The 15144-nt window shown below is 40.8% G+C and overlaps 4 protein-coding genes across 5 annotated transcripts; 2 read left to right on the top strand and 2 right to left on the bottom strand.

Annotated features, from left to right (window-relative positions):
* The first annotated feature begins 435 nt into the window (after positions 1-435).
* LOC136414638 (cullin-1-like) lies at positions 436-5135 on the top strand. Of its 2 annotated transcripts, XM_066398790.1 has the most exons (14): positions 437-600; positions 848-1018; positions 1507-1696; positions 1748-2221; positions 2445-3002; positions 3201-3257; positions 3325-3517; positions 3738-3817; positions 3879-3997; positions 4053-4173; positions 4229-4329; positions 4386-4524; positions 4586-4666; positions 4720-5135. In XM_066398790.1, exons 2-14 carry the CDS (start codon positions 882-884, stop codon positions 4798-4800), a joined length of 2331 nt encoding a protein of 776 aa, XP_066254887.1. In that variant the 5' UTR covers positions 437-600; positions 848-881; the 3' UTR covers positions 4801-5135. The 2 variants fall into 2 exon arrangements, with proteins under 2 accessions (XP_066254886.1, XP_066254887.1); XM_066398789.1 differs by having other exon boundaries at positions 436-600; positions 1507-2221.
* A 611-nt stretch (positions 5136-5746) lies between these two features.
* Positions 5747-7993, bottom strand: LOC136414838 (uncharacterized). Its single transcript, XM_066399055.1, is given in 5 exon segments — positions 5747-6014; positions 6068-6189; positions 6240-6530; positions 6583-6720; positions 7245-7993. Coding segments are annotated over 5 exon segments (1419 nt in total). The 5' UTR covers positions 7845-7993.
* Positions 7994-8488: 495 nt separating this feature from the next.
* Positions 8489-9527, top strand: LOC136414721 (testis-expressed protein 9-like). The gene is made up of 4 exons (XM_066398892.1): positions 8489-8614; positions 8673-8897; positions 8948-9256; positions 9315-9527. Exons 1-4 carry the CDS (start codon positions 8513-8515, stop codon positions 9525-9527), a joined length of 849 nt encoding a protein of 282 aa, XP_066254989.1. The 5' UTR covers positions 8489-8512.
* A 194-nt stretch (positions 9528-9721) lies between these two features.
* On the bottom strand, positions 9722-13702 carry LOC136414660 (piwi-like protein Siwi). The gene is made up of 10 exons (XM_066398814.1): positions 13443-13702; positions 13224-13296; positions 12538-13169; positions 12295-12478; positions 12011-12244; positions 11776-11943; positions 11575-11721; positions 11117-11435; positions 10351-11013; positions 9722-10293 (listed from the first exon to the last, which is right to left on the bottom strand). The coding sequence occupies exons 1-10, from the start codon at positions 13698-13700 to the stop codon at positions 10251-10253; spliced, it is 2721 nt and encodes a 906-aa protein (XP_066254911.1). The 5' UTR covers positions 13701-13702; the 3' UTR covers positions 9722-10250.
* Positions 13703-15144: the final 1442 nt, after the last annotated feature.

Raw genomic sequence — 15144 nt, 5'->3', positions numbered from 1 at the left:
TTTCTACGTATTTTATGGCTGTGAAAAAATTCTATAAAGGGAGAACAAAAAAGTTAATTGTAAAGCAAATAGAAAAAAATCCATATTGTCTCCTGAATAAGGTCTGAAACTAAGAAAACATGGCAAATGGGAAATATTTGAAATAATTCGACTAATTAAAATTAAAAAAATAATGGGAGTGCATATTTGATAACGTCACACTCTGCTTACGACGTGTCTATAATTTTAATTATTGCCCCACTGTGACGTTCCTAACCTATTAATTACATTGTCGTTTATTGAGAACCTCGAGTTTTGCGGTGAGATTCTTGTTAAACTGCCTTCAATTTTGGGGCTTCATCAACGTGATTCTTGGTCTAACTTCCTATAAATTTGACCTTAAAAGGGCTCAATCGTTGACGTTGACAGGAGTGTGCGCAGAGGCGCCCGAGACGTCAAATCATCCAAACTAAAACTGTCAACTTGTCGCGATACCCAATATAGAGAAATAAATAAAATCCCTTTGGTTTTCCCGTAATTATTTTGCAAATTTCGAGTTTCTCCTGTTCCCCATTCATTTGTAAATAGTGCGCAAATCTTTGTTATGTTATAGAACAATTGGTAAGTGCCCCCGTTCCAACATTGGCGACGCCAAAAAAGAAAGTCGTTCCTCTTCTCAAACAAAAGGTGCATGAAATGTCTATTAAAATATCACACAAAGCGCACTAATTTCACCGTTTTAATTGTCTACAACCCCTAATCCCCCTTTAAAACACGCAAGGAATAATCGCAAACCATCCCAATGGCTTTGCAAATCTGTAACCTTAGGTCCCCCAAAAAGCCCTAGACAAAAGAGCCCCCTTTGCAGGTCCTCACAAACTCTGCACGCGGAATCAGTGGCGATGTCCAATAAGAATTCAATCAACTCTGTGAACAACGCCGGAGGCCTGAAATCGGTGATTGACTTGGACCAAATATGGGGTGACCTGAACAGTGGTATCAAGCAGGTTTACAACCGAGAGAACATGTCCAAGAAACGGTAAGCACCCTTGTGATGACACTTCTTCTGAGACACAGCATTGGTCCTTTTCAAATGTTGAAAAATGTGTTTTTTCTTGTAAAAGTAGTGGAGTGGCAGATAAGGTAAGTGGGACAGTTTGAGTGAGTTGAAACTGTTGAGCTAATAAGAATTTTGTGTGTCTGGAGTATATGTAAAAGGGACATTCATAGATATATGTAAAAATAGAGTTTTTGTGAAGAGTTCTCAAAAAATAAATCTGGCCAATAAGGAGTTCAAAGCAGTTTTTGGGCACTAATACAGTGAAGATATGATCACACTCATTTTTTATGCTAAACTCATAAATACACAAGTGAGTTTATGGAAATATTCATTAAGCACTAAATTTGGTGAGTAAGTTAGTGATGTTGATTAACAAAGGTCAGAATTCTTTTAGAAACTCGCCACACCTTAACAAATGTTATAAAATGAGCAATTTACAAGTAACTAAACTTACCATAATTGTACAGATATATGGAACTGTACACTCACGTGTACAACTATTGCACCTCAGTGCATCAGCAAAATAATGGTAGAGGCGGCTCTAACTCGACCAAAAGCAAGAAGAGTCAGGTGAGCGGCGGTGCGCAACTGGTCGGCATGGAACTCTATAAAAGGCTCAAAGAGTTCTTGAAAAACTACCTCATCAGATTATTGGAGGTAAATAATGCACCCTTATATGACCATTTGTTTAATTCAGTGACTCAACAGGATGGCATTCATCGAATGGACGAGGACGTTTTGAAGTTCTACACGGTTCAATGGGAGGATTACCAGTTCTGCAGCAAAGTGCTCGATGGGGTGTGTGCCTACTTAAATCGTCATTGGGTGAAAAGAGAATGTGAAGAGGGACGCAAGCACATTTATGAGATTTATCAGCTGGCCCTGGTCACATGGAGAGACAACTTGTTCAAGCAACTGAACAAGGCAGTCACTAATGCAGTGTTGAAGTTAATTGAGAAGGAAAGAAATGGGGAGACTATAAACACGCGTTTGGTGTCAGGGGTGATCAATTGCTATGTGGAGTTGGGGCTCAATGAGGAAGAGCCAGGGGCTAAGGGGCCCAATCTTAGTGTCTACAAGGAGAGTTTTGAAAATGTGTTTTTAGAGGACACAGAAAGGTTTTATACTCGTGAGAGCACGGTTTTTCTGGCCGAAAATCCCGTCACTGAATATATGAAGCGGGTAAGTTTGGTTTGACGAGAGCATTTAGGGCACTGATTTACTCATTTACCGCCTTTATTAAAATTTTTAAAAAGTTTTATCTATAACTCAATTTTGACAATTAGGTGAATATTAAATTCACCATTTTGGTAATTTGCCGGCATTTTCTTAGTCTTTGCCATTCCGCCAGTGTGCATTTCCTTTGTGGTTTTGCCCTTTACCCTTTCAATGAATGCGGTTTTAGGCGGAGCAGCGATTGATGGAGGAACAGCGTAGAGTGCAAATGTACCTGCACGAGACCACCAGTGAGCGTCTCGCAAAAACCTGCGAACGCGTGCTTATTCAGAAGCATCTGGAGTTGCTTCATTCGGAATTCAAGCAACTTCTCGATGCCGACAAAGATGATGATCTGGGGCGCATGTATAGCCTTGTGGCGCGCATCCCCGACGGTCTGGGGGAGCTGCGCGGACTACTCGAGCAACACATTGCAACGCAGGGTCTGGCCGCCATAGAAAAGTGTGGAGAAATCGCCCATAATGACCCGAAAGTCTACGTCAATACTATTTTGGAAGTGCACAGGAAGTACAACGCACTGGTTCTTGTCGCCTTTGGGAATGACAGCGGCTTCGTGGCTGCGTTGGACAAGGCCTGTGGCCGCTTCATCAACGCTAATGCAGTCACTAAGTCGGCGAATTCTTCAAGCAGGTCTCCCGAATTGCTCGCCAAGTACTGCGATCTGCTGCTGAAAAAAAGCAACAAAAATGCAGAAGAGACGGAGCTTGAAGACACTCTAAATCAAGTGGTAAGTGTGTTTTTTGCAATTACTGACACATTTTTTTCTTAGTCATTTGGGTGGATACTGTTTGGCGTATGAGCCACTCACATTATGCATTCGCCAAAATGTCAAGATTTTGAAAAATAGTTTGTTTTCGATTTTCTTTAAGAGAAATTATTTTAATGGATGCGTCATGTATGTGTTATCTCCGTTTTCCCGTTTCAGATGGTGGTTTTCAAGTACATCGAAGACAAGGATGTGTTCCAGAAGTTCTACAGTAAGGTATGTAGAAAGAGCATGAAAGAGAGGCTTGAGGGTAGTTTTTTTTATCATTCATTTCGATATTCAGATGCTCGCCAAGCGGCTGGTGCAACATATGTCAGCCAGTGACGATGCCGAAGCCTCGATGATCTCGAAATTGAAGCAGGCCTGCGGGTTCGAGTACACTTCGAAGCTGCAACGGATGTTTCAAGACATTGGAGTCTCCAAGGACCTCAACGAACAGTTTAGGAACCACATGGCGAATTCAAATGAATCTTTAGGTAGGGAAGGCCTTGATAATGTTTTACTTTCGCCAACATCACAAAATCGATATTTTTTAGCTTTTTCCATTTTTTAAATTTCGAAAAAGTATTGTTTTTGTTTCCTTTTATCCAAAACTAAATTTTAGTAATTCAGTAGGTCTTTTTAATCTTGATTTCACCATTTCGACAAAACTTGATTTTTTTAAAATTGAAAATTGAAGGAAATCTTAAATTTCAGGTATAGATTTTAGTATCCAAGTGCTGTCGTCCGGGTCATGGCCCTTCCAGCAGTCTGTTACGTTTAGCTTGCCTTCCGAAGTAAGTACTTTTGCAGTTCCCAACAAAATGGCGAAGTTTATCCTGTGTGTAATTTGTGCAGCTGGAACGTAGCGTAAGTAGGTTTACAAATTTCTACGCCAGCCAGCACTCCGGTCGGAAACTGAACTGGCTGTACAACATGTCCAAAGGCGAACTTAACACAAATTGTTTTAAAAATAGGTGCGTCCTTATCTAGTGTTCTCGAACTTTCCTCGGAATTTTCTATTGTTTTCAGGTATACGTTACAGGCTAGCACCTTTCAAATGGCTGTGCTGCTGCAGTTTAATGTGGCCGACACGTGGAACTTAGCTCAACTGGAAGAAAACACACAAATCAAGCAAGATTTCCTAATACAAGTATGTCACTTTCTACCCTTTCATTAATTATTAATTTATATGAATGGACTTTTAGGTCATCCAAATCTTACTCAAAGCCAAACTACTCAGCTGCGATGACGACGAGAACGACGTGAACGCAAACTCGGCCGTTTCCCTGAATGTAGGCTTTAAAAAGTATGGTAATGTTTGCAATTTTACACGCGTTAGTTTCAATGTGTGTCTGTGTGCAGCAAAAAACTGCGCGTCAACATTAACATCCCTATGAAAACGGAGCTCAAAATGGAGCAAGAGACCACGCACAAACACATAGAGGAAGACAGGAAACTGCTCATTCAAGCCGCTATAGTTAGGATTATGAAAATGCGCAAGGTACGACATCTTTTCCTTGTCTTCAAGTGAGTCGATTTCCGTCAACTGCCTGTCGTTTTAGGTGCACCAACATCAGCAGTTAGTCGCGGAAGTGTTGAATCAGCTTTCTTCGCGGTTCAAGCCTAGAGTGCAGATAATTAAGGTAGTTTCCTCTCCTTGCTTTGGTACCTGAATGTGACAATGTGTATGTTACAGAAATGTATAGATATCCTAATCGAGAAGGAATACCTAGAACGGACGGACGGGCAAAAGGACGAGTACAAATATTTGGCATGATGGGACAAGCAGTCAGACCGCGCCTTAAGCTAATTGTTTATTATTTCGTTTTCTTTTGTGACTCTGATGTAACATTTTCTTCTTTGTTATAAAATTAAATCTTGTTTTTCTTCTCGGGAGGGGTCCTCTTTGTGTAGCTCGAAATTGGTTTCATTATCGGCCCCGAAAGGCGTCTCCCGCGCAGAGGAAAATTCGAGACAGTCGACGAGTGAATAATAATTTGTGGTTTCGTGCAAAGGACAGTGATATACGTGAATGTATAATTGTAAATATTTAGGATTGTATTGAATATAAATATTTGAAAAATGCTATTTAATAAACGATTACACAAAAGATGGCGCTGATTTTATTACTGGAATCTGTAACGGCGTCGCGTGGTGCGATTGATCCCCCGACTTTGCGGAAAAAGGTTTGTCTAGTGGGCAGAGAGTTTGTCCCGAAATTTGCGTAGTTTTTGGGTTTTTTTCAAAAAGTTTTGCCTCATTTTCGAGACCGTGACAACCAAAATACCAAAAAGAGGAAGATGAATGTCATAGTACAGTAAGTTCGGAAAAGAAGCACAATCTTTGCGACTTTGACATACACATTATTAAAAAAAAAACAAAAATATACAAAACGAATGCCATAGTCACTCAAGTAATGAAAAAAATGACATTTTTTTGACAAAATTTCAATGCATTCAGATTTTAAGAACTTATTACCAAAATATTGAGCAAGAAACCGAGAAATTTTTTTATCAATTTTTTTGGTGGCGTCACCTGCAAACGAATAACAAAATTGAAAATTTTCAAACCAATAACACTGAAGGAATCTCTTTTTCACTCCTTGCAGTTTGCCCCGTGCATCATACCAACTAATGCAAATTCAAATTTTCGCGGACAGAACTTCCATTTCCATTAAAATTTAGAAAGCAGAAAAACCCTCATTCCTCAAAAATCGCATATATTCAGCCCTTAAACTTGAAGCAACAAGGCTTGGCATGTACCAACACTCCATTCACAGAGGAAGCATTAACATTTACCGCGGCCCTAACAGGCCACCCTATCCCGATATGGCAGCTCTCAGTGCAGTACGAAACAAGGGGGCACAAATCCTGCCAGGGACCGGCTTTCGATAGTGCATCGGAGACATATACCGCATGTTCTTGTAAGTGGGAACGAAGCTCTGAACCAGGAGATTTGGGGAAGTTGAGGCGGTACTTCGTGGACATTCCCCTGAGGGTTTCACTATTAAATTTGTCTGGTATGGCTATACAAGAGTTATTTACATGTGAGGGACAGTCTTGGGGGCCCTTGATAAAATTCTAATGGGCATTTCAAATTTGAAAGTCCTAGAATCGAAAATGGTTTTGTTGCCGCTGGTCCTTCCTGGCAGTTCCTCTTTTAAGCCCTGAAACCGTAACTCAAGCAAACTACTCGACATCATCATTAACAAATCACTTTGTATTTCCCACTCAAGTTGTAGATGGTGACCAAATCCTCCTGAGCTTTGGTCAACTGTTCTTTGGAGTGGGGCATAAAGCTGGCCTTATTCTCACTTAAATAGATGTCTAGCAGCTTGTAATAATTCCTGTCCACTGAGTTTATGTCACGCTGGATTGCTGGGAAAGCATCAGGAATCTCGAAAACCCCCCCTGAAGCATCCTTTTTATATTCAAATACATGTCAGGGATAGGACTCTTTCATTTCCGATATCTGCGCAGCCCTCAAAGGTGGGAGATTTTTAAATACCTGCAAACTCACCCTCTCAATTTAAAACAGATTAATGTGCAGATAGGATCACCCTCTCTTGCTCAGACTGAACGTAGTTGATTTTCAGGCAATTCTGGGCAAGTTCATTTCCCCTGGAGCTCTCTTGTGGATTCTTCTTAGAGTACTCCCAGGTATAAGTGCTAATACACTCATTCTTCACCATCGTGACCTGCTCAGGCTTGATCCATACTTTCACGTTCTTATTGAAGAATGTTAGTTTAAGGTATTTGGTAAAAATAGTAATGGGGACTTACACAGTCTGAATGCTGAGGAATACTGGGCACAAAATCAAGGTTTTTGGATGTTGGAAGATGACAATCAGTGCTATTTGAGACCAGCAAAGAGGTGCCATTATCTATGTGGAATAAGGAGTTTTGGATGCACTTTAAAGGCGTCATTTTGGATGTGATTATTGATCAAACAGTTTCTGACAAGGACAAGCAGCATTTAATTGTAAATAAAACCAGAAATTAATAGAAGAAAATTGTATTTTCAGTCCAAAATCTCACATTCCTCATTGACATACTCAATAATCAAATCCTCGCCATTCACCACCTTCTTGCTTTCAAGTAGATCACTCAAACTCTCGGAAAGATCACTGGAAACCACCTTTAGATCGTCCCGTTTAAACAGTCGCAACTTCAACCCCCCACTCTTATTATTGTAGTTCTGCATCTTACACTCTTCGGCCACTGCATCAATCATTTTGCCTAAACTCCATGAATTGGACACAAAAACTGGCACCACTGTTGAAGTTTCTTTGCGCACAGCTACGTTGAAGTACACGCGATGGGTTGTAGGAATAGATTTAAGCCCTGTGGCCTTATTTTTGAGTTTCATAAGTTGCACTTTAAGTGCAGTTTCCTTGCTTTTAGCCTTCTTTTTGGCCTCAGTTAAAGTGTTTTGTAGTTGCTTATCCACCACCGCTTTAGCCTCTTTAAACTGCCTTAGAGGTCCTGCATATTTCTCTTTTTCCTGGTAAACTTCCTGTAAAGATTTCTTTGAGCATTCACCTACATGCCGATGTTTAATGCAGTGATGTTTAAGGCACTTGGAGCATGTCAGTGCAACCACACTGCGGTCCTCACAGCCTTCTTCAGAACAAACATAAACAGTATGGATTTTTTTCAGTTGGTCCTCAGATAAAAACCGAGATTTAGTGCAGTTTTGCACATGTAAGTTTAAGTGATCACTGCAAAAAACATCACCACAAAGCTTACACTGAAGGGGTAAAAAGTTGAGTTGTCGGCACTGATCTTGACAACATCTTTCTCCTATATTGGGCAGCTCCATTATTGATGCTCACTCAAAGCACTTAACATTATATCAGTCCACTTCTGCTCTTGCTCCTTAAGGGTCAAATGGACGTCCCCAGAGTCCGCTTCAGGGTCAGTTAATTCAAAGGAGGGTACCTTGATGTCGTCGTTGGGGAGTTGCTCTGCACGCCAGGTGTCGTCTACGAGGTCAATGAAGTGGCCGTCAGTTTGGATTTCGCTGTCGCACATCTGGGGGTATTAAAAAGGGGGACCTTTAGGGCTCAAATTTTCTCAGGTTTTTAGGAAAATTTTGATGAATAAGTGAGAAAAGGAGGGATTGTTTGAGGGAATACTTACCGCAACAGGGGCACTTTGGTGCAGAAAAATGGTAAAAAATGATTTAGCAATTTTTTTTTTATGTAAAAAATAACCTTCAAATATTGACAGATGTTACTATGGAAAAAAGATGAGCATGCACATCTCCTTTTATTATATAAGATAGAAAAAGAGGCAAGTACATTGTTCCAAAATGAACGTTGAAACGTCACAAACGACGTAACGTAACTTCAAATAGCTTTGTGAAAATCCCGCTTAAATCTCTTCAAATCTGGAGCGAACGCAAAAATCGACCAAACTTAATTAACGAAGTAACTTATCATTCCCATTAGCAACTGTTACGAGCCAAAACCAATCTTGAGCCCCAGAATGGAGTCAAATTTACTTCTCAAGGAGGATGAATTCCGCAAGGAAAACAAGCGATTAGAGCTAAAAACTCGACAAATAATGTGTAAAGTAAAAAATGTTATGGTAAGATAATTCAATTTAAGAAACACTGAACAACATATTATAACTTTTTAACCCCTAGAAAATCCAAGACAATTTAATCAAGGACTCGTTTAAAACCCTAGCGGAGTTAGGGGAAGTCCGGAAATTGACACATTTGTGCACCACAGGTGGAAACATAGAGGAGTTTTTGAGTAAAGACTCAGCTCAAGAAGAGACTTCTTTGGGAGCTGTTAAAGTTTACAAAGCAAAGATCAGGAATCTGATAGCTGAGAAGGAAAGAGGACAGAATGAGTTCAAGCAAAGAGTACTATAACAACAAATCAGTTTTGCAGAAATTTAATAACAGTATTTTAGGTGGAGCAAATAAAGACGCAAGATAAGGAAATCCAAAGCTTGAAAGAGGAAAAGGAAAAGTGGTTTTTGATGTACACCTCAGGCAAAAATAACGCAGACAAACTGGAAAGAGAGTTGACAAACCTGAACTCCAAACTACAATTCAAAGATGCTGAAATCTCTTCCCTCAAAAAAGAAACTGACCACTTGAAAAAAGACCTCAAGACCACCTCAACAAGCCTAAATAACGCAGAAGTGAGACTTGCTAGAGCTATCGAAGAGACTGACAAAGCCAAAACCTCCCTTAAACAGTCCAAAGAGGAGGAAAAGGTTCTTATATTTACTTATTTTTCTACAAATTCCCTTACATAATTGGTATCTACAACAGGAACTTAAAGATAGTTACCGGAAGCAGCTAACTGAACTAACTGCGGTAGTAAAGAAGTTGGAAAAACAGAAAATGGAGCTTCTAAATGGGTTCAAGAAGCAGATGCAATTGGTTGATGCGTTGAAGCAGCAGAAGGTGCAATTGAAGGCTTTGAAAGTTGCTGAGATGCTGGAGGGCGACTACTTGAAAATACTGGAGTGGAAATTTGATTAATCTGTTTTTTAATACTGAGGTTTTATAAACCTTAAAAAATGTTAACCAAGCAAAATGCTATTTCGTTTTAAAAATTTGCACATAAAAATCGTTTAAATTAACGTTTTGTGTGTGCTATTTGTTAAGAAAAAATATGTTTTTTTAAAGTGCAGTCTACTCATTGCATTGCAAATGCGCTTTAAACAAACCCGAAATTATGAGATTTTCGATGTTTTATTGGAACATCTAGAATATAAAAATAACAAGTCATATACTCCTTTTGTAAAATCTTCATAAAATCTAACGCGACATCGCACATACGGCGTCTGAAAACTAAACTAACTTTCATCAAGTCGGTCATCCACAGTCACTAAGATTGGAACTTCAAACGCCCATGCATAACTAGGAACAATGAATAGGAGGCACGTACTTATTACTTAAGTATCCGCTAGAAACTTCAAAATTAAACTATTTCTCGTATAAAATAAATCCTATTCAAATAACGATCATTAAGTCTAAGAAACAAAATAACGAAGAAAATACTTAAATTATAGATAAGTTACGTGCTAATAGAAACTTAGGACCTTGTCTTCGAAAACTAAAATGAAGCACCTGTGCCTAGAACTTCGCACCTAAGGCAAGTACCAATGAGATTCAATAAACTGTTTAAGAACGACTTGGAAAACTTGTAAGAACTAAATGAACGATAAAAATAAACTGGCCTCGACTTGTAATACAAGCATCTTATAGGTAATACAAAGTGTGGTTGAGAGCTGGGTTAGCGGACCTGAAAAAACAAAAAATATCGTACAGACAAAATGGAGGAGGTGAGAATTTTTTGTACCTGTGCAACGACTGCGCAGTTAGGAAGGCCAGCTTGTGGGCGTATTGACAAGGGGCGGGGACACGCACCGTGCCCGACCAATTGAAGTACATGTGCGTCATTTTATAGGTGAATCGCTGTAGCCGATTGGCGTCAATACCTAAAGAGTCTTCGATAACGTTGTAACTAGTAGGGGCCACAGTGCCTTGGCGCACACACTGCGACACAATATAAAAATCATATCGCTCCGGCCACGTGATCACGTCATCCACAATGGTGCCCGGAGGCGGATTATAATCGTTCCTGTGGTTGCCTTGAGACCGGAATATTTTCGTGTTAATCCTCTTGGACACAATGATAAAGGCCATTTTCAAAGGGGTGTCCTTATAAAACTCGGCTTTCAATTTTGTCTTAATCAGCTCCACTTCGTGCTCCTTGACATAAGGGATCTGACCGTCCCCAACGCCGTCTCTATAAATGATGATACGTTCAGGAAGGATACGATTTTGGTCTCTAGCGCGTTTGCACGCCAATTGCATGAAAGCAGCGAAGTTGCTGCTCAGCTCTTCCTCATTCTCATGTTCCACAGTCATACTATAGTACTGTGTGCATGTGGAGTTCATGGAAGCTACCATTCCCGCAAAACTTTTGCCTCTGTTCGCGGTATCGCGACACACGTCATAACTGAAATAATATAAATATAGACTACTGGACAAAAGTAAAGCAAATCAACTACAACCTTCACTTTGTGACACCTCAAATTAAAGAAAACAGTTCTAATACTCACCCGACAACCATTGTGTTTTTGGGCAAACTAGTACCCCACGGAGCTCCGCCCATTTTACAATTCATTTGAATTGCCACCTTAGTGGCTACTGACAGGCCCTTGGTCAGGTTCTTGCCAACCACTACCTGACAGGGAATGGCTCGGTCCACGTAGCACTTCTTCTTAATTGCGTTATATCGGTCGGCCGAGTTATTTGGCAAGACCGCTAGTATCATGTCAGGATTCATTTTGCTGATCACTTGCTCCAACTCGCAGAGATACGTCTGGGATCGGTCGTCTTGCATTGCAAATACGCGGGTGTTGATGGTCATTGACATTCCTTGGAGAAGAAAAGAAACATGTAATAAGAATGGCCATCTACATTGCGCTGTCAGACAAAATCAAGTAGAGAGCTATATGAAACGTCTATTATTTTGTCTCAACTTTCTAGATGACCGAATTAACTGAATATCTCATACCTTTGGCGGTTTTAGAGAGCATTTGCCCGAATTCCTTGGCAGAATTGGCGAACCGGCTTGGTGACAAAATAGCCAGTTTTTCAACGTGTACTGTGTTAAACATGGGAGCAGTTCTAAGACTCCTGGTCCAGTCTGCCTCCTCACCTCCTGAAAACGAGGTTTGAATTAAAAATTCAATCGTGAGAGGGTGGGAAGACGTACCCTGTATAGGTTGACTGTTGCGCAGATACAGCGTTTCCTGGGGAAGGACACGCCCAGAGAATTCGATGAGCGTGTCGGCCAACTGCAGGTCCCATCTACGAACTTCCTCAATAGCTTCTGGGCAAGCGCGTAAGCGCTGCGCGAATTGCAGCAATTTTGTCATGCGCTCTAGAATAAAGTTTTTTTTTTCACTAGCTTGAAGATACTAAAATATCTAACTGTTTTTTCCACTAACCTTTAGCAGCAATTCGCGTGTGTTCTCCCAAGGATTTCATCAATTGAAAATTTTCCCTTTGTCTATCAGAAAGCCCGGTCATAATGCACAATTCTGGCACCAAAACCACTAATTCTGGCATACCAGCTCTGATTTCTCGCGGTTTGCTCTTCGACACCAACAGAGGCTGGTTGTTGTGAACGATGCGCACCTTGTAGCGATCCTCAAAGTATTTTTTGTAGCTGATTGTACTGCCTGTAAAAAGCAACATTAGATTCTTTAATTCATACTACAAACAGCCTCACCATCGCGCTTGGTAAAAGTGGAGTTAGGGTTTTGATTGAAGTCAATGTCATCAATTCGATAGGTTTTATTGTTGTACTCAGTCAGCACTATACAACCAATTATTTTCTGCTGGAATTCAAATTTAGGATTCTGGCATTTGCTGCATTCATCCATGATGTCATAAACTTTATCCAGACGCAGCACCTAAATTAAAAAAAATCAAACTCTGCTCCTAATTAAGGCTTAAATAGATTAGAACTGACCTTAAATGATAGATCAACATTGAGCAAAATGTTTTGCTCATGCTGCTTCATTGACGTGACAAATCCGGGCCACAGTTCCAATTTGTGATTGCGCATCTGTACCCTCAGCTTGGGATCATAATAATTGCGTCCCAATAACTGGAACTGCATGTAAGCGAAGCACTTGCGGATAATTATGTTGAACAGTTGTAGGTATGTGTAATCCCCTTTGTTCACCTCCGCGACCATGCGCATCTGCACCGTTATGTTCTCTCCGGAAGTCTCGTCCAACACCACAAACTCGCAGGGATCCGGATGAATTCTGTTTGGAGTAAATAGGGCGGTACCGTCAAATAAGTAGCCAGTAATTTTAAACTGTTTAATGCCAATTGCAACAAGGCGTTTGCGCGTCTTGGTATCATCAATTTGTTTGTTGAAATCAACCCTATACTGGTTGAGTCCCCACTGTTGGGCTGATAGGAGTTGAAAATAATTGGCCTTAAGCTGTATAGTGACTCCGTCTGTGCCTTTTTTGGACACAATATGGTTGGGACGAGTATTGATAATCTCATTTCGGTTGATACGTCCCCGAACGCCGGTGCTACCTCCTCCGCGTTTGTCTCCATTGCCACCTTCACCTCCACCATGGGTCACTGAATTTATAATTATAAACTCTAGAGAATGATAAGAGGGAGTGGTATAAGTACCTTGCTGACGCTCCCCAATGACCACCTTTTCGTCGCCGCCTCCCTTGCGAGAGCCTCGGCCTGCTACCACCACCTTGTAGAGCAAAAAGAGCATGGTCAGACCAACTTTAGCCATATATTGTTAACCACCAATCTTTTTTACTAGTTGAAATGACATTTCAGTCGTCATCCAAGATGAGCTAATATAACACATTATTAAAATTCTAAAAAGCATCTCACCTGCCCAGCATCAGGGGTCTGTTGCCTAGGCACCCAGGTACTTGTTCCTGCCACATATTGGGGAGAGGGGCCCCTCCCAAAGCCACTTCTCCAACTTCCAGACGTCTGAGCCTGTGAGGATCCACTTGATGGGGCTCCCGGCCGGCCTGCTCCCCATGCACCTTGAGGAGGTTGTGCCTGAGATGTAGCTGGTCTCCTAGCTGCTGGAGGAGGCGCCCCTGCTCGAGCACGCCCTCGTGACCGTCCTCGACCTTCCATCTCTTCAAAATCAAAAACAATAGGTATTTTAAGTAAAAAATCTAGATCCAGCGTGTTTATTAGTAGATACCCTGTTCACACTAAGAGTCATTATGTGGTTTGAACAGAGGCTGTGCTCATGAGTAGAATGAGGAAATATCATAGCATATTGGGGTACCAGATGCTTATCAATTCCCAGCAGAAATTTGCTCAATATAAGAGTAACATTGGAAAACTTTATGAACAGCATGTCAAAACTAGTCGCAGCACAATATCGGTAACTTATTCACATATAAAACTGGAGCAATTTTCAGGAAAAGATTATTGTTTACCATCTCAGCAAAAAAGGTAAAAATGCACCTACCTTAACTGGCTTAATACAAGTCTTATCAAAGACCTGGTAAATGCAGATTCATCACATTGAAAAATCTGAGCTGATGCAGACATATTTCAATGACTTTGAGGTCTCGATTTTGAGTCCTCAGAAATAAAGCAGGAGGGCACAACTTAGTAGAAAAAATACATGAGATTGTATTTATGAGACCCTGAAGTAAAGATTAAAATGAGGTATATTCAGAACTTTTCTGGGAGGATACATGAAGCAGGTTTTAAAGCTACAAAAGCAGTGAATATTTATAGTTATTAAACGCCCCAAAAACAACCACAAGTGGTTTTATAGCAGTGCGAGCCCCGAATTTCTAATCAAAATCCTGTCTAAACAAGTTATATTGTTTAGTGAGGTTATGACACAGTTAGCTTCCAACGCTTTGTGAAACCGAGTTGATAACCGCGTGTTACACAGGCTCTTCTAAGCTCTCATAAATTCATGCCAGAGAAGCTCTATTTGCTCACAAAAGATTGCTTTTTTCCAAAACCTCTTCATCGCCATTGAGTGTAATACCAATACCATGAACGACAAAACCCACAAGCACAACGTCAATTCAACCAAAAACTAGCAACTCTTACCTGAAAATTGGACTACGAATAACCAAAAGGCGAAACCTCAACCGCAACTTAGAACTCAAACTAACGGAATCCGTAAAAAAATGGCGAAAAAAGAGAATCATAACATGTGCGCACGTGCTATCTGCTGTGCCAATGAAAATCCGGGGAGCAGATACCATTCGGGCACCTGTTTTACCGGCCGGGTGGTTTGAAATTGAGCGCGAAACATTTCGGCGAAGGTCAGCATTACTGGGGCTTCCTTTTATTACGTAAAAACCAGTTTTCTGGCCTAGATAGTTGTATAAACGAGGACAGGAGGTTCAATTATCGAAAAGTGAAACTTGTTTGTTTACAATTTCAGCCGAATAACGAGTTCGGAGGACTGGAACTTAGGTGCACAGCCTCGGAAATGCGCACTACCCCCGGGGAAAAATTCACCGATCACACAGGAATAGAGCCAAAAACCCGAAATTTTGAAGCCAACAGGGCACGATTGTGCGCAGCACCCCCGCCAATTTTC

The sequence above is a fragment of the Euwallacea similis genome, chromosome 18, assembly GCF_039881205.1.
Source record: "Euwallacea similis isolate ESF13 chromosome 18, ESF131.1, whole genome shotgun sequence".
Taxonomy (NCBI): Eukaryota; Metazoa; Arthropoda; class Insecta; order Coleoptera; family Curculionidae; genus Euwallacea; species Euwallacea similis.
Note: the sequence above shows the minus strand (reverse complement) of the source record. Positions and strands in the feature narration are given on the sequence as shown.